The following is a 15,711-nucleotide window of genomic DNA, read 5'->3' on the forward strand; positions in this document are numbered from 1 at the left end:
AAAACTTGTAGGCTCCTAACTTTTGTAAGCTATTGTCTACCTTTCAATGTTACTTAATTCTACGTGTCTGAGTGGTTATCATTTGCCAAAACAACCATGGATTTTACTCTAAATAGCTAAACCTAATTTCTTCATTAGAAACTGCACCTTATTAGGTACCACTTTATTCCAGTGGCTTCTCTTCCAGAAATTTGAATGTATTAGTTTACAAACCCTGAAATCATCAATCTGAACAGCTTTAGCATCAAGTCAAATCAAGTAAAATTGTATTTCGATAGCACATTTAAAAACAGCCACAGTTGACCAAAGTGCTGAACAGGCCATAAATAATATCAAGTAATTTGGAATTGACATAGACCTACAATTTTAGTGAAGTAATTTTGTCCAATACTGCATCAACCTGTTCAGGTGTGGGCACAACCTCTGTCTCTTTGAATGAAGAAATTCAAACAGAACAGAAGAGACTGTAGACTTAATAGTGTATGGAGGCACGATATATAGCTTACAGTGGTTTACAAAAGTATTCATTCCCCTGGAACATAAATATATGTTCCAGGGGAATGAATATAAAGTGGATTGGATTGGAACCTCTTCACATATTGACACGTCACAGCCACAAATTTGAGCAACAAAAAAATGGCACACAAGTGTGAAGTGGAAGGAAATATTTTACAAGATTTCCCTTTTTTTTTTTTTTTTTTAAATAAAAAACTTAAAAGTGCAGCATGCAAAAGTATTCAGCCCCCTTTTTCTTGAATGCAACAAATTGCTTTTAGAAGTTGCCTGATGATTTTGTAAAGACTGAATGCTGAATGCCTCTGTATAAATGCAGTTGTGCCGTGAAGGCCACAGACGTTTAAGAGAGTGTTGGGGAACAAACCACAAAATGAAGTCAAAGGAGCACATCAAACAGCTCAGAGAAAAAGTTGTGGTGAAGTTTAAAGCGGAAGTGTTGAACATCTTAAGGAGCACTGTTCAATCATCATCCGGAAATGAAAAGAGTATGGCACAACTGCAAACCTACCCAGGCATGGCCGTCCACCAAAACTTACAGAACGAACATCAGAGATGCAGCCAGGAGGCCCACGGTGACTCTGGAAGAGCTGCAGAGATCCAGAGCTCAGGTGGGGGAATCTGTTTACACGACAACTATTAATCGTACACTACACAAATCTGGTCTTTATGGAAGAGTGGCAAGAAGAAAGTCACTATTGAAAACCATCCATAAGAAGTCTCGTTTACAGTTCACTAGAAGTCATTTGAAAGACACAGCAAACATGTGGCAGAAGCTGCTCTGGTCTGATGAGACCAAAATCGAACTTTTTGGCTTAAAAGCAAAACGGTAAGTGTGGAGGAAAAATAGCACTACACATCACTCTGAACACACCATCCCCACAGTCAAACACGGTGGTGGCAGCATCATGCTGTGGGGGCTTTTCTTCTGCTGGAACAGGGAAGCTGGTCAGACTTGATGGGAAGATGGATGGAGCTAAACACAGGGCAATCTTGGAAGAAAACCTGTTAGAGTCTGCAAAAGACTTGAGACTGGAGCAGAGGTTCACCATCCAGCAGGACAACGGTCCTAGACATAAAGCCAAAGTGACAATGGGATGATTTAAAGCAAAATATATTCAAGTGTTAGAATGGCCCAGTCAAAGTCTGGACTTAAATCCAATTGAGAATCTGTTGCAAGATCTGAAAACTGCAGTTCACAAAAGGTCCCCATCAAATCCGACAGAGCTTAAACTGTTTTGCCAGGAAGAATGGGCAAAAAGTTCAGTCTGTAGATGTGTAAAGCTGGTGGAGACATACTCCAAAAGACCTGCAGCTGTAGTTGCAGCAAAAGGCGGTTCCACAAAGTATTGACTTAGGGGGGCTGAATATTTTTGCATATATATATATATATATATATATATATATATATATATATATATATATATATATATATATATATATATATATATATATATATATATATATATATATATATATATATATATATATATATATTTATTTATTTATTTATTTATTTATTTATTTATTTATTTATTTATTTTAATCTGGAAATTATACATAATTTTCTTTCTGCTTCACACTTATGTATCATTTTGTGTCACTTATTCACATAAAATGCAAATAAAATAAACAAAATGTGTGGTTGTGATTTGACAAAATCAATCACTTATGTTTTCAACAAAACAAAAGACCTTCAAATTGTAGCTATGAGTGGTTTGCCTCTCCACAGATATGACTTTTAACTTGGCCTGATGGCATTGCCTGTTTGTGTCCTTGGATATAGTTTAAAATTAACTGTGGTACTTTGAGCATAGAAATAATATTTCAACAACAACAGTCACATTGTGAACCTTTAAGGTGCTGTTGGTTTGGCCCTGGGTAAACAGTATGGTTGCTGGGTAACAGTTATGGCAGTTATGGACATCTGGTGCCCATTTCCAGATATGGGAAGAAACATGACTTTCTATCATGGATCATAGGTCTGGAAGTGTTTATAGGTTTTTATTGAGACCTTCTTTAAACATGACATGAAGAAATGTATCTCAAAATGAAATATTTTTTCGTTTTGGCTTGACTTTTTGGAAAAAGCACAATAATAGGTTCGTGCACATTCATAGACAACTGACACAAACATGTTCCAGAAGAATGATGTAAAAGAATTTTGATTATTGTTTCTAAATATACAGCATATTTTGTGACCAAAAATGCCTCAATGTCCCTACAAAATGTTGCTTAAATCTGTTCTGTTTTATCACATTTTACAGTGTAATGAAAAATATTTTTAACAAATTATGATGTTGAAGACTTGCCTGACACCATTCGGATCAGTGATTGTGTTTATCGATGGGCTGATTTTAGCATCAATGACTGAATGAATTTGTTTGGAAGATCAATACTGACTGACATGTTTGGGTCATTTTTAGTTAGAACAAGTTCAAGTTTACAATATTTGAAATACGAATGAATAGCAACATGTGTTCAAGTTTTTTCAATTGTTTTAGAGCATTTTTTTTTTTTTTACTTTTCTTTGGTTTGATTATTTGGTCCAAACATGTATCTGGACAGGGGCACATTTGATCAAATCATTTGGAGCGTTTCTCACACAATAATTTCTCAGGCTCTTTCTCAGAACACTTTACACAGGTCTCATTCAGAGACATACACTGAATTCATCTTGAATCAGGCCTGTTCTCAGGTGGTAAAGGGCTTTGGCCCAACACTGTAACTTTCATTAGAAGAATTCAAACAAAACAGCAAAAAATACAATTTGTGAGCACCCAAAATCTAACATCCATTTGGGAGAAAGGCCTCAGCAGAGAGCACAGACTGTATGGGGCTGCCGATATTGACAGCAAATAAGTTCTGTATGGACTACAAAGGAGATGTGTGTATTTTCTTTAATTCTTTTTGGTGCGATGGCCTCTTATAACCATCTGACAGATGCTACGCCTGAACATCTTGGCGAGATTGGAGTATCCAGGCAAAGAAGCACGCTCCAGACACAGGAAATGTGGCTGGTAACTGTACCAACACCCAGCTGCCATATGTTTATGTGGCAAACTACCGGATTAATAAAGTTAGATTATGCTATAAAATAGATAAATAGGCTGGTGCTCTAAGTAGAGGATAGTGTGGACATTCAGACTCGCAAAAATATTACATTCACTCGCAAATAATATATTTTTTTAATTTTCAGTACATCTCCTGGAGGGTGCCATAGAATTGTAAAGAATAAACCTGATGGACAGCATTCGATCTACTGAATAACGTCAAATTCCAAAATATGAATCAAAAGAATGCAATATGGGTAAATCTGTAAACAACTAGACGTAAACTGGAGTTTCTGTGACTTCATGGCAAATCTATGTAACACTATGACACTTTTTTTTCTTTTTTGTAACACTTTTTTTTTTTTTTGCTTTCAGTTCATTCTCATTTATCTTTATTTATCCAGGGAGAGGCCAATGGGAGTATCAGTCTCTCTTTTTCTTGAGCACCCTATTAAAATAAAGGACAATAGAAACAAAAACAAACAAAATAAATAACTGCACAGGTCCATTTAACACATTAAAACAGGGGCAGGTGTGAGAATAAATGTTCATCACCAAATTATTACAGTGCATTAATGGCACCAATATATCCAGTTTTGCATGTTCCTGAAATTTATTCCATTTTTGGGAAGCAAAATAACCAAAAGCTTTTTTTTCCCATTTCAGTTCTAGTGTAGCCAAGTTTTTAGACATAGACAATCATGAGATCTTGGATTAAAAGTTCCTGTATCAAAGTTCAACAAGCAAGTGAGATATTCAGACAGTCTTTTAAGTAGTCCCTTATAAATACATTTATTTATAAGGGACTACTTAAAAGACTTATAAGTCTTATACAGTGTTGTTCTCTTCTGACAAATGCAATGGCCAATCTACTTTATCATAGAGTGAACATTGATGGGTTTTGAATTCATCACTTGTTGTTCATCACTTGTGAAACGAAGGGCTGAATGAAAGAGGGATCTAAGGGTTTCAAAGTAGAGTCTGAAGTCTGCAGGTACATTATATCTCCATAATCTAGTACAGAAAGAAACGTTGCTTTAGCAAGTTCTTTTCTGTAATTCAAGGTTTATTTCTACAATAAAATTAACTGTTACATAATTCTGAAATATGTTTTTAATGGATAAGATTTTGTCAAGCCCAAACCCAAGATATTTGTAGGTAGTGACTCTTTTAATCAATGTGCCATTTAATGCATGAAGGTTTGTAGCTTGCACATCACTTAAATGTTTTGGGGTTTGTTTGTTTTTTTATCGTATATTTAATTTTATTTGCATTCAATAAGAATTTAAGATTTTTGAGGGAATTTTGGATTTCATTAAAATCTTGCTGCAGTTTTAAAACCACAATGCACTCGAAGCATGTCATGACAACCAGAGACTGTCTCATGTACTCCTGACATTCTACATTTTACCTTAATAACCAAAGGAATTTGTCACCATTCTTACCCTCTTACTCATTTTACACAAGAGCTGGTGATGTTGCAACGAGCGAGAGTATTTAAGTGCACCTCGTCTTTTACAAACAGCATTTCAGCATCAGCTCCTGAAACTCACCACTGGTTAGTCGCCAGCTTTTATTGATTGACTGATTTATCTGTAGATTGGTTTAGGACACCTTTACTTTTTCTGTAATATAAAATAATTATAACAATAACTATTCACAGATAAAATGGAAACAGCTCCTAAAAGAGTTTTCATCAGTCTCCCAAAGAAATACATTGTGGATTTATCCAAAAATTATAATTTGGTAAGTTTAAATCTGTGTGCAAACAATGTGCTGCTTAAGAACACTATTTGGATTATTGTTATTATGTTTTCCAGGAACATGGGTTATTTGTAAAAGGTTTGAATCCCTATTTGAATGAGGGATATATTCAGGCATATTTTAGGGAATGGGGAAATGTCACCGGTTGCAAGGTAAGCAGTGACATGGTTGACTATGGTTGGTTCGAATATATATATTCAAACCATATATGTGTAAAAAAAAAAAAAGTGTATATATATATATATATATATATATATATATATATATATATATATATATATATATATATATATATATATATATATATATATATATATATATATATATATATATATATATATATATATATATATATATATATATATATATATATATATATATATATATATATATTTCTCAGATAAAGAAAGCCTCAAATGAAAACAACAAGGCAGTGGCATATGTGAGATTTGCAAGTGAGAAAGAGGCAGACATAGCTGACTGGAATGGCCCTCACTTTATTGGAGGAACTGAAGTGACCGTGAGAAGAGTGGTTTGTCCTAAGGTGAGTTAACAAAAAATATCAATTTATAATTTTATAAGCAAATGATACACAAAGAAAATATTTTATTATGGTTTGTATTAGGGTATTTTATTTATGTATTTATTTGTACAGGTAATACCATATAGTACCACACTTTTTTTTTTGTTTTTTGTTTTTTTTAAATTAGCAAATATGATACAGAAAATTCTACTAAAAACTTTTTCTTTGATCCTTGAAGAATGAACGTTTATCATTCATTTGTAGTTAAACTGCCTATTCATGGGTTTCAGCTCCCTGTTATTTGCAACATTTTCAGGACCTTTTCCCATCCAAAAGATAGAATATTTTGTTTGAATTTGTTAATCACTATGCCAACGGTCCTACATTCTCATAATTCTGAAAGCCATGTACCGGTATAACTTCAAAATAAAAAAAATACATATATATATTTTTTTAGGTTAGGTAGGTGGTTTTACAGGTACTTTTTAACAGTACTCAGCCCTATAATTAAACATTGCTGGTTACTTGTGGTTAGTCCTGTCAGACATCTTCCTCTTTTTTCAGGTGGAGGGAGAAACAGAGGAGCAAATGTCTGCAGTGTTGACTAAACCTCGGCCACGGCGCTCCATGGGTCTGGGATACATACTTGAAGATGCCCAGTGGTTAGATGATGAGCTGGATGACTAAACAACAAAAAAATATTTTACACATTTTACTTTTTATTTGTCTTTGCTGATGTTGTATGGGTGACAATAAATAGTATCCATATGTTACATGAGTAATTATATATAGGCCTATATATTGTACATCTCATACTGACATTTCCATTGTAGACATAGTGAAACTGCTGAATTGATAGGGCCTACAAAACTGAATGACAATTGATTGTTGACTGTTTGTTTTGGATCAATAAAGGGGGAAAAAACAAAACAAAACAAAAACCTTAAGGATCTGGTAGATGTATGTGCTCTGTGAATTATCTTTAGAAGTAGTTTTGATTCATTAGGCCCTATGTAGACTGGGGTAATAAAATAGCCAAACTAAAAAACTAACTACAAAAAAAAAAAAAAAAAAAAGTAAGTGGTCCTATCTTGGTCTGTTAATTAACTGTATGTGCCAAAATGATTTTCTACTGACATGTGTTGATCGCAGTGGTCTGACACAGTCTATGGATCTGATTGTTGTGTTAATTCAAAAACTAGGCAGACAAGTCTCAGTCAACAAATGCCAGCACTTGATAATCTATTAGGCTAAGAAAACTAAAATGTTACTTTGTACCTGATCATATTATAGTGTTCTGGTGTAAGGAAACTGGTTGTTTATTTTATGAATACAAGGCTACTGTAGGCCATAACCCACGCCAAAACAACAGCAAAACAACAGCGTGTCAACTCCTAGAGCCAGTCTCCAAAATATAACCTTGATGTCACCTCGTCGTCATAGCAACCAAGTGTCACGTACATGTTACACGTTACATGAATAACAACAAAGCATGTTAAAAGAACAACAAAAGGTGTCAACTCTGAACTAAACACAAAATACCAGATCATTACAATATTTATTTTAAAGTTATGTATTCCAAAAATTACTTAAAATGAAATAAAATAGTAAAAAGTACTATTTCACAAAAAATAAACTGAGCGCGTGCTGTCGCGAGTCCAGAGCAGTGATTGGTTCTGACTAAGATGACGTCAGAGTCCTGCGCCAATTGTTTGTAGAGCGCCAAGAGATGCGTCTATTGGAAAACATGGCAGACTCGGAAACAGAAATAACGTTTCGGAAGGTAATCTTGCGTATTTTTTTTGCTTCATACATGCGCTTTAGGATGGTTTGCGATCGGAATAATTAAACCTTAAAATATTGAGCAAATAGCTCAATACAAAGGACTGTGCATACTGTCATTTATTGGCTAGATTCTAAATGTTTTGTTAGTTGTCTCTGGCACATTTTCTGAAACTTTTCAAAAAATGACTGATCTTTTGCATACTTTGCCCTAACTATTCACACAAGAAGCAAAAGTATTCAGAATGTTCTAACTTTGTGAAGAAAATATTACACACTCTCGCAAATTGGACAATTTCTTGTTAAAGTATAAACACAGTTGTCAAATGTCTAAACTTTTCTCGCTATTATTAACACACTGCCCGGAGAAACACTTTTATAGACGTGTAGTGTGAGGCAGTCAGACCTATGGGACCAGTATCGTACTGTTTTTGATTGTTTGAGAGTAAGGTATATGATGTAAATACACTGCATGACCAATGTCTATAAAATGCATGACCAGTGTCTATAAAATGTATTCATATTGTGAAGCCGGTGGGTTAATTTTTGTCCTTTGTGTCTTTGAGCTATGGAGGTGTGCAGTATTTAGGTACACAGATGTGAAGCGCTAGTGTTATAATTGCAAACTGTGTTTAAATAGTTGATCATTGTGCTTCAGTTACTGCAAAAGGTGTTCTGTAGTTTTGAAATCAAAGTTAAGGTTTGAAATGGTTATAGGTTGTGCCAGCATGAACTGAGTGTGACGTTTTGGAATTTGTGCCAGAATTTAGATTTAGTGTCAGAGCAATTGGAAAAAACTGTAAGCCAATCCCAGGTAATGAAGAGTAAAAACCTGTGCTTTAATTTAAACTTTCTTTATTTGTTTCAGGAGACTGTAAACAAACTCTTGTCAAGTTTCTTCAAAGAGGAAAAGACAAGATGTAAGTTGACACAACACTTATTACTGAGTTCTTAATATAGCTTTATCTTATATTATGAAATTATGTTGCAGTGAGTAGTGATGCGGTGGTGCTTATGGCAGAGATGTTAAAAATATTTGTCCAAGGTAAATTATAGGAATTACTTTTTATGTTTTTTGGCAGATGTGTCTTATTGCCCATTTAAAGTTTCACTTTAACCCACAGAGGCTGCTGTGAGATCACAAAAACAAGCTGAAGCGGAGGACTGCAACCAAGTAGACATTGAGCACTTTGAAAAAATTGTGCCACAGTTGGTAAGTTGTAAAATAAATAAATATTACATTACACTTATATAAACACACAGTAAGATTTTAATCTGTAAATTTTAATTACCATTTACTATCACCTAATTAGCATTTCACAACAAAATGGCTGCTTTTATACAATTTTCTCTTTCTTTTTAGCTTTTGGACTTCTAGCAACAATGAGCCACAAGATGGAGCCACAGTGCAGTATACTTGGCCTATAGTTCTTGTCCAATACTTCTTTTTTCATATTGATATTTTCTTTGCATACATAATAACTCCAGGCATTATTATTAAATGCTTTACCAGTATTAGCGTGGCCTGGATAATTATTGAAAAAACTTGTGGTGTTCTGGGTTCAATTCTTGTCCGCTAACACCCACCTGTGCTTCTCGGTGCAACAACAGGTGCTTCCAGCGTGCTCCGTGGCGCCTTTCATCAAAGCATCCTGGAGCAGTTGGAAGCAATTAGAGTAATAAGGGCAGCAGCCAGTCCCTTAGATGATGACAAGTGCCAGGAAAAAAGGAGTACCCCCTCTGGCCACTTTGAAGTTCCCTTTTGCTGTCCTCCGATGTTTAGTTAGAGGTGGGGGAAGGGCAAAAGGGGACCTAGCTGCTGCACAGTGAAAGTTAAAGTGAGTGTGTGTGCATGTGCTAGCCAAACATGTCCAAGGACCACACGCATAGATATTCTGTTTGAAAGGATACAAAACAAAACACATTGGAACATAGTCCAAGAGGAGCAGGGTGTAATTCCGAAGGTAAATAAACAAAAGAGGCGCGCGGTGGAGGTGCTTTCGCTGCTTTCATCACAGCACATGGGGAAATTGAGACAGCAAGGGAATGGGTAATGTTATTTCTAACCCCAGTATTTCTGGTGGTTTTCCAAAAGGGGAGCGTTTAACCAAACCGTCTTTGCTATGAGTCAGCATAGGAACTAATTTATTTATGTGGCTGTTGGTGACTCACAAATGATGTTTTTATATAGGCATAGAAGTAACCACCTGTTACTTTACTGAGAACTTTTTTATGCACGCTCAACTCAAAGAAGTGTTCATGCCACTAATTGGATAACAGTATTTTTTATTTTTTTTTTTTGCTGGGCAGATGTGCAGCATTTCTCTCAAACTACTTTTGCCAGTGGTCTGATGTGGGGAAAATATTCAGTAGGAAAAGGAAAAGGAAAAAAAAAAGATTCATTATCAGTATCACTCTGTGGATCACTCTCTGGATTCTGGTTTGTTAACTGAAACACTTAAATTGTATTTTGCTGTCAGAACCAAATGTACCAGAAGTAAATTCCTTAAACTTTCTAAAATTTTATTGGAATTATTATTTGCTTTTGGCTGAACAAAAACAGCAAACCAGTACATCAAATCCATTATTATATTTTCATGTTGGGGAAAAAAATGCTAACATAACAAAGCTGCCGAATTCATTTTGTTGAGGTTTATTTGAACTGAAATTTATTTTCTCCCACCTCGTTTGCATCTGAGTGGAACAAATTAGTTTTGAAGGCAGCATTATTACACATATGAAAGCAGTTAAAACAAAAACAAGGAGATGCAATGGAGGGAGTAATGAGTTAAAGTTTTTCTTGATCAAACATTAAAGGCAGGGAGTGTCGACAGCTAGTTCAGACATTTTGGAGATGCTCTGCAGTGAGGAAGCTTTCAAAAGAGACAGACATTGATCTGACTCCAGCAGCCTATTGGACAGTTTGCACAGTGGTTCAGACCTCAGCTACTCATTGCAAGTGTTTATGAATCAAAAATCATTCCATAAGATTGTTTTTTTTTCACTGTATTTTCCCAGTTGGCCTGACAAAACAGCAACTATTAAAATGCTTATATAAATACTTCCAAAGTTGGTAAAGCTGGTATGTACGTACATTTGATGTCATTTGGAGGCTGCGTAGGAGAGATGTCTTCACACAGTTCCACAGTATATTGATATTATATCAGCGCTCACTACTCAACACAGCTCATACACTCCTCACGCCTCTCCAACTTTCCATCATGTCACAGACCTTTTTTATTTTTAAGTACAAGCAGACAAATTGTAGAGCTTGCAAAAGGTTTCTGAAAGTTTGGACATTTCCATGACTCTGGTCACTGTAATCACAGTACATGAAGTGTAGCATCTCCTGCAATTACTTGAGTTCTTGAGTTCAAGAATTCAAAACAAATAACAAAAGTATAATGTGAACTTCCAAATATACAACTGGACATAAGGCAAATATTCAGATGTTATAGCTATTCCCTGAGTCTGCACTCCTCTTGATGGGTCTGTGGTCCGAGGCCAAGCCTCATTGAGGAGCCACAGGGTCCTCTGCAATGATTAGAGCATACCTGGCAGTGGGAGCCACTCGGGCGCTTTGCTAGGTTCACTCTTAAGTGGTTGTGGCGCTTGGCAGTTAGTCTGAGGCTGGAGATGGGCTGCTGCTGTGTTCTGTGGAGTGACTGGAGCTCTTGTCACCACAGGAGGGGGAAAAGAATCTTCCGGAATCACTGAGGTGGATGATAAGGTTAGGGACCTTGGCATGCCGCTGTAGAGGCACAGACTGTAAGGGAGATGCACTGTTAAGCCTGCAGTTATCTGGGGAGTCCTCCAGCACCTGCCTGTTCCCTGTTTTGTCCCGTCTGTGTGATGGCCCATGGGTGTAGGCAGAAACAGCAGATTAATCCTATTACATAACCTCCAAAAGTCAACCATTCAATTAGATTTGGGAGGGAGCACAAAAACACCAATTCATCCAAGAAACAGTCAAATCACAGAATGTGATGGTGGGGGGTATGAATCATTTACCAATTTGGCTAACAAGTCAAGGTCAGCAGAGCATTTCTATTTTTGGGTCCCATTATAATTGTGGTATAAAAATACTGCGGTGTGACCCTCAGTGGAAATGAACCTTCAGGTCACAGATTTGGGCAGATGAAAAGGCTCATGTTTGTTGGTATTTAAAAGTAATGAACAAAATCTCTTTGGTGAGAAGCAGGTGGCACCGCTGCCTGTGTTCTGCTTGAGAGGCCTTCATTAGACGAGTAAGGCACTCAGCGGCAAGGTTATAGTTATTACACTAGAACTACTAAATTAAGAATTGTTTTCATGCTGACAACAATCAGCCAATTAAAACAGGTTTATGCCTCACACCTTATGTTGCTTCACATCCCTAATGACACAGTTTTGTGGCGTCAGTGATTTTGGCAGTTCAGAGCAGTGGTTCTCAAGCTGTGGTATGAAAAGTATCATTGGCTTCAACAGGAGTAGGATTTTGCTTTTGGTCTTATTTAACCCATATCTACAATAATGCTCTATGTAAATGTGACACTGTAAACAGGTTTTAGTAGATCTGGTTCCATTGTGGTTAGTTATATATCTGTGATATAATTGGACCACTTAAAAACAGATGTTGGCCCAGGTTTAACGGTGGCAGGTGTTTCATGCATTAGAAGCCACACAAATGTTTACGGCACAAAACTGATAACACCAAGGCCTTGAAATAATCTGTAAACAGGGGCACCGGAATTCTAAATTTGCCCGGAGGAGCATTGGGAAGCCTACATAGAGCACTCCATGTCCGATTGCAGGAGAGGTCAGGATGTAGGGTCAAAGGTCAGTGTCCTTGTTGTTAACGGTTTCCTGTCTGACCTGTTTTTCAAACTGGAGCACTGATACATTTCGTCGCAGGATCAAAGCAGGAGACTCTTATTCTCTGGAGCAGTGAGGTGTCACAATTGTGCCTCAAATCGGAACGGGCTCAAACTTATTTGGATTCATTCTTACTATATCAGCATCTATGTACTCAAACTTGTTTATGACAAATCTATTTAAAATGTTTAATCTAATAACATGAGTAAGATGGAAAGCTCTTTACTTTACTCGCTCAACTAAACATAGACTAAACTTAACCCAACCACAATTTTCACTTAATGTGGAATTGGAGGGGTAAAAATGTGCATTTACATCAGTGCCTTGAAAAATATGTATTTAAAATGACAAATCTTAATCTTATATTTTCCAGAGTATAAATTGCACAAGTGAAAAAAATGCATAATAATGAAGGAAAAAACATATATAAGTCGCACTGGACTCTAAGTCGCATTTTTTAGAAAAATGTATTTTATAAAATCCCAGACCAAGGACAGATATTTTATCTCTAAAGGCAAGTTATAATAATAACAATAAAATAGAGAACAACAGTCTGAATATCAGTACAGAACGCTCATGTAACACATTTATATTTATTCAGCTCCATGAAGCACAGACAGAACTGAACACGTGTCTGGTCTGTTAACGTAAGATATTAACAGTTAATCAGATAAATAAAGCAGAAAAAACAAGCTAACAAGTTTACTCTGGATCTCACTCCAGATCACAAACTCAATTGAATTCTTCGCTTTAGAACAACTCCACCTGCTCCGGAAGTAGATGAAGCGCCGTTTCCGCTTGGCTGTTATACTGGTGCCTACAGTGCCAATATGCGGTTGTCAGTGTGACAATAACGAAGATGTGAAAGTATATTTCAAATTATTATATTTTAGTAATTTCACATATTAGTTGCACCTGAATATAAGTCGCACCCCCGGACAAACTATGAAAAAAGTGCGACTTATAGTCCAGAAAATACTGTAATTGTACGCTTTTGAAATTAGTATTTTATTTAAATTTAACTAGCCACCAAATAGTCAAATAGCAAGAAGTTATTCCATTTAGAAGCAGCACCATGACAAGTGTCAATAAGTTTCTGGCCAATATCCTGTATCCTCATTAAGTCTGGACTGGGTCGTGATATGTCTCATTGCCCACAGTGAAAAGGCTTGGTGTCTGTATCCTTTCACCACTGTCCGAGATCCCAAGGCTCCATAGAGCTAGCACCATCCCACAGGAACCAAGTGCTCTCAGCTGTGGAGAGGGGATGTGTCTGCAGACAAGTGTTACTTTAGCCTGGAGTTATTTGTCAGTTATTTTTCCTATTAAAGCTGTAATAGGAAAAATTATGTGGATAATGATATGATTCATGAAAATTCACTCTATATACTGTATTCTGTGCAATCAGTGCCATCTCCTTTACTTATTCTATAGTAAAGAAGTAGTAGTGTTGAGTTAATGGGTCGTTTATGGGTCACCATTTTCAAACCAGGAAAAAATAAAACTATGACATTCTTAAAAGTATATTTTCAGACAAAAACATTATTTGCACTTATCTGATTAAAGCTCTTTGCAATAAAACCTTCATGACTATAAAACATTGCATTTCTAGTCTGTATTGCTGCCCAGCCATGATTAATCCAATTAATTCAAACGGTCATGGTCATTTATCAGTAACATATAACTTAATTTGACCTTCTTATACAAATGTTATTAGAAAGGAAGTCTGATGCTCGGAAACAAGTTAAAACAGTGTAAAAGACATCAGCAGTCTGTCTGTGTTGCTGTATTTCTGATGTGATGACGGGAAGCTGAGCATGTTTGTCTGCAGCTGAACAAACTACTTAAGTCTATCTCCAACCACAGAGAGAATTTTCAAGTGGAAAACACTCAAAATGTGGTAATGATAGCAACAGACTAACAAAGCATGATTTGATTGGGAGAATTTCTGTCTTTTCAATTTCTACTCACTCTTTCATGATGGGGACTTTACATGGTGAGACCAGGTTTGGGCATTCTTATGGGGTCTAGTTATACAAGCTTAAAGTAATGGTTTATCCAAGTATTGTGCTGACCACTGCACAATTCTGGTTTAGTCCAAATGTGGACAAGAGAAAGGCCACATGAACCTCCAGGTAGTAATGAAAAAAGAGGCTATCAATATACAAAAAACTACAAAAATCAAGACACTTTTAATCAGGGGGACAAACAAAACACGCCATATTTTAAAATCTGATTTTGATGTGTTGTAGTTCAGGTTTATAACTTGGTCATTACAGCCTTTATTGGACCCTATACTTTATTGCAGTGCTTCTCAAATTGTGGTAGTTTGCAGTGGTGCAGTTTGACCAATTGTTTTGTTTGGAGACAAATATTTGCATGCTTTTGTCAACCTTTGGATTAATCATTATTTAGCACAACCATAGTTTATTCTGATCTTGGACCTGTTTTCATCTTAATTTAGACCTGGTTTAGTCTTAATTCATGCCTGATTTAGTCCAAGTTTGGATCTGGTGGTACCTTAGACTGTATATAAATGGACATAGCTAACCTGCTAGCCACTGTGTTCCAGCTCCATTAACTCTGGCTCAAATTCACTTTCTATTGAAAAACTGTCACTCCTCTCACTGTAAATGCTGAGACTCATACTTTTTGGTCTTAAAGTGTTCGTATTACCCCACGCTACATGATCCTGGTGTTTTAATTTACACTAATTTGTCTGTAAATCAAGATATGAACATTAAGAGCAGACAAATCAAGTGCCTTCTTTCCCTGACGTCGTTCCTGCTAGCATTAGCAACAGGTTTGATTGACATTATGTTAGGTGGTACTTGGAGAGTATGAAATCCACTGCTTGGATAAGATATATTTTCGTGTATAATAAGAATAAAGACACATTTGGCAATCTGGCAGTGTTGTAGCCTACTCCACTAGACTACAGAGCAGCACTTCTTCAAAACTGTTTTAACTCTGACTTGGGCCGGATTGTGTTAAGTACTTGAAAAGGCTAATTATCATACTTCAATTAGATGAGATCTTATCCGATCAAAAAGCAGCAGTTGTTTTCTACTCTGTTCAGAGCGTAGCGGGCAGATGTTACAGTTGCATCCCTGCACCTCACTGAAGGACATATTGATGGTTAGCAGACTGTTTATACACTTTTCATTCATCTGTGTTATGACTGTTCGCAATTGGATCCATTTGCCAACCAGAGCTCCTCCA

At 36.3% G+C, this 15,711-nt stretch overlaps 3 protein-coding genes across 3 annotated transcripts in view; all 3 read left to right on the plus strand.

Annotated features, from left to right (window-relative positions):
• Window positions 1-15,711, plus strand: part of LOC117374964 (guanine nucleotide-binding protein G(o) subunit alpha-like) — a 170,740-nt gene that overhangs the window by 84,346 nt on the left and 70,683 nt on the right. The gene's annotated exons all lie outside the window — the stretch shown is intronic.
• Window positions 3,820-6,540, plus strand: LOC117375380 (ribonucleoprotein RB97D). Its single transcript, XM_033971677.1, has 5 exons — window positions 3,820-3,823; window positions 5,230-5,312; window positions 5,387-5,482; window positions 5,731-5,874; window positions 6,418-6,540. The coding sequence occupies exons 1-5, from the start codon at window positions 3,820-3,822 to the stop codon at window positions 6,538-6,540; spliced, it is 450 nt and encodes a 149-aa protein (XP_033827568.1).
• On the plus strand, window positions 7,565-9,071 carry cenpx (centromere protein X). Its single transcript, XM_033971403.2, has 5 exons — window positions 7,565-7,636; window positions 8,504-8,555; window positions 8,627-8,680; window positions 8,760-8,848; window positions 8,999-9,071. Exons 1-5 carry the CDS (start codon window positions 7,583-7,585, stop codon window positions 9,011-9,013), a joined length of 264 nt encoding a protein of 87 aa, XP_033827294.2. The 5' UTR covers window positions 7,565-7,582; the 3' UTR covers window positions 9,014-9,071.

This window comes from Periophthalmus magnuspinnatus, chromosome 8 (genome assembly GCF_009829125.3).
Source record: "Periophthalmus magnuspinnatus isolate fPerMag1 chromosome 8, fPerMag1.2.pri, whole genome shotgun sequence".
NCBI lineage: Eukaryota > Metazoa > Chordata > Actinopteri > Gobiiformes > Gobiidae > Periophthalmus > Periophthalmus magnuspinnatus.

Coding starts and splice junctions, on each gene's coding strand:
- cenpx (XM_033971403.2), top strand. CDS start 7,583: ATGCGTCTATTGGAAAACATGGCAGACTCGGAAACAGAAATAACGTTT. Junction 8,556..8,626: donor CAAAGAGGAAAAGACAAGAT/GTAAGTTGACAC, acceptor ATTATGTTGCAG/TGAGTAGTGATGCGGTGGTG. Junction 8,681..8,759: donor GTTAAAAATATTTGTCCAAG/GTAAATTATAGG, acceptor TTTAACCCACAG/AGGCTGCTGTGAGATCACAA.
- LOC117375380 (XM_033971677.1), top strand. Junction 5,483..5,730: donor GAAATGTCACCGGTTGCAAG/GTAAGCAGTGAC, acceptor TATATTTCTCAG/ATAAAGAAAGCCTCAAATGA. Junction 5,875..6,417: donor GAAGAGTGGTTTGTCCTAAG/GTGAGTTAACAA, acceptor CTCTTTTTTCAG/GTGGAGGGAGAAACAGAGGA.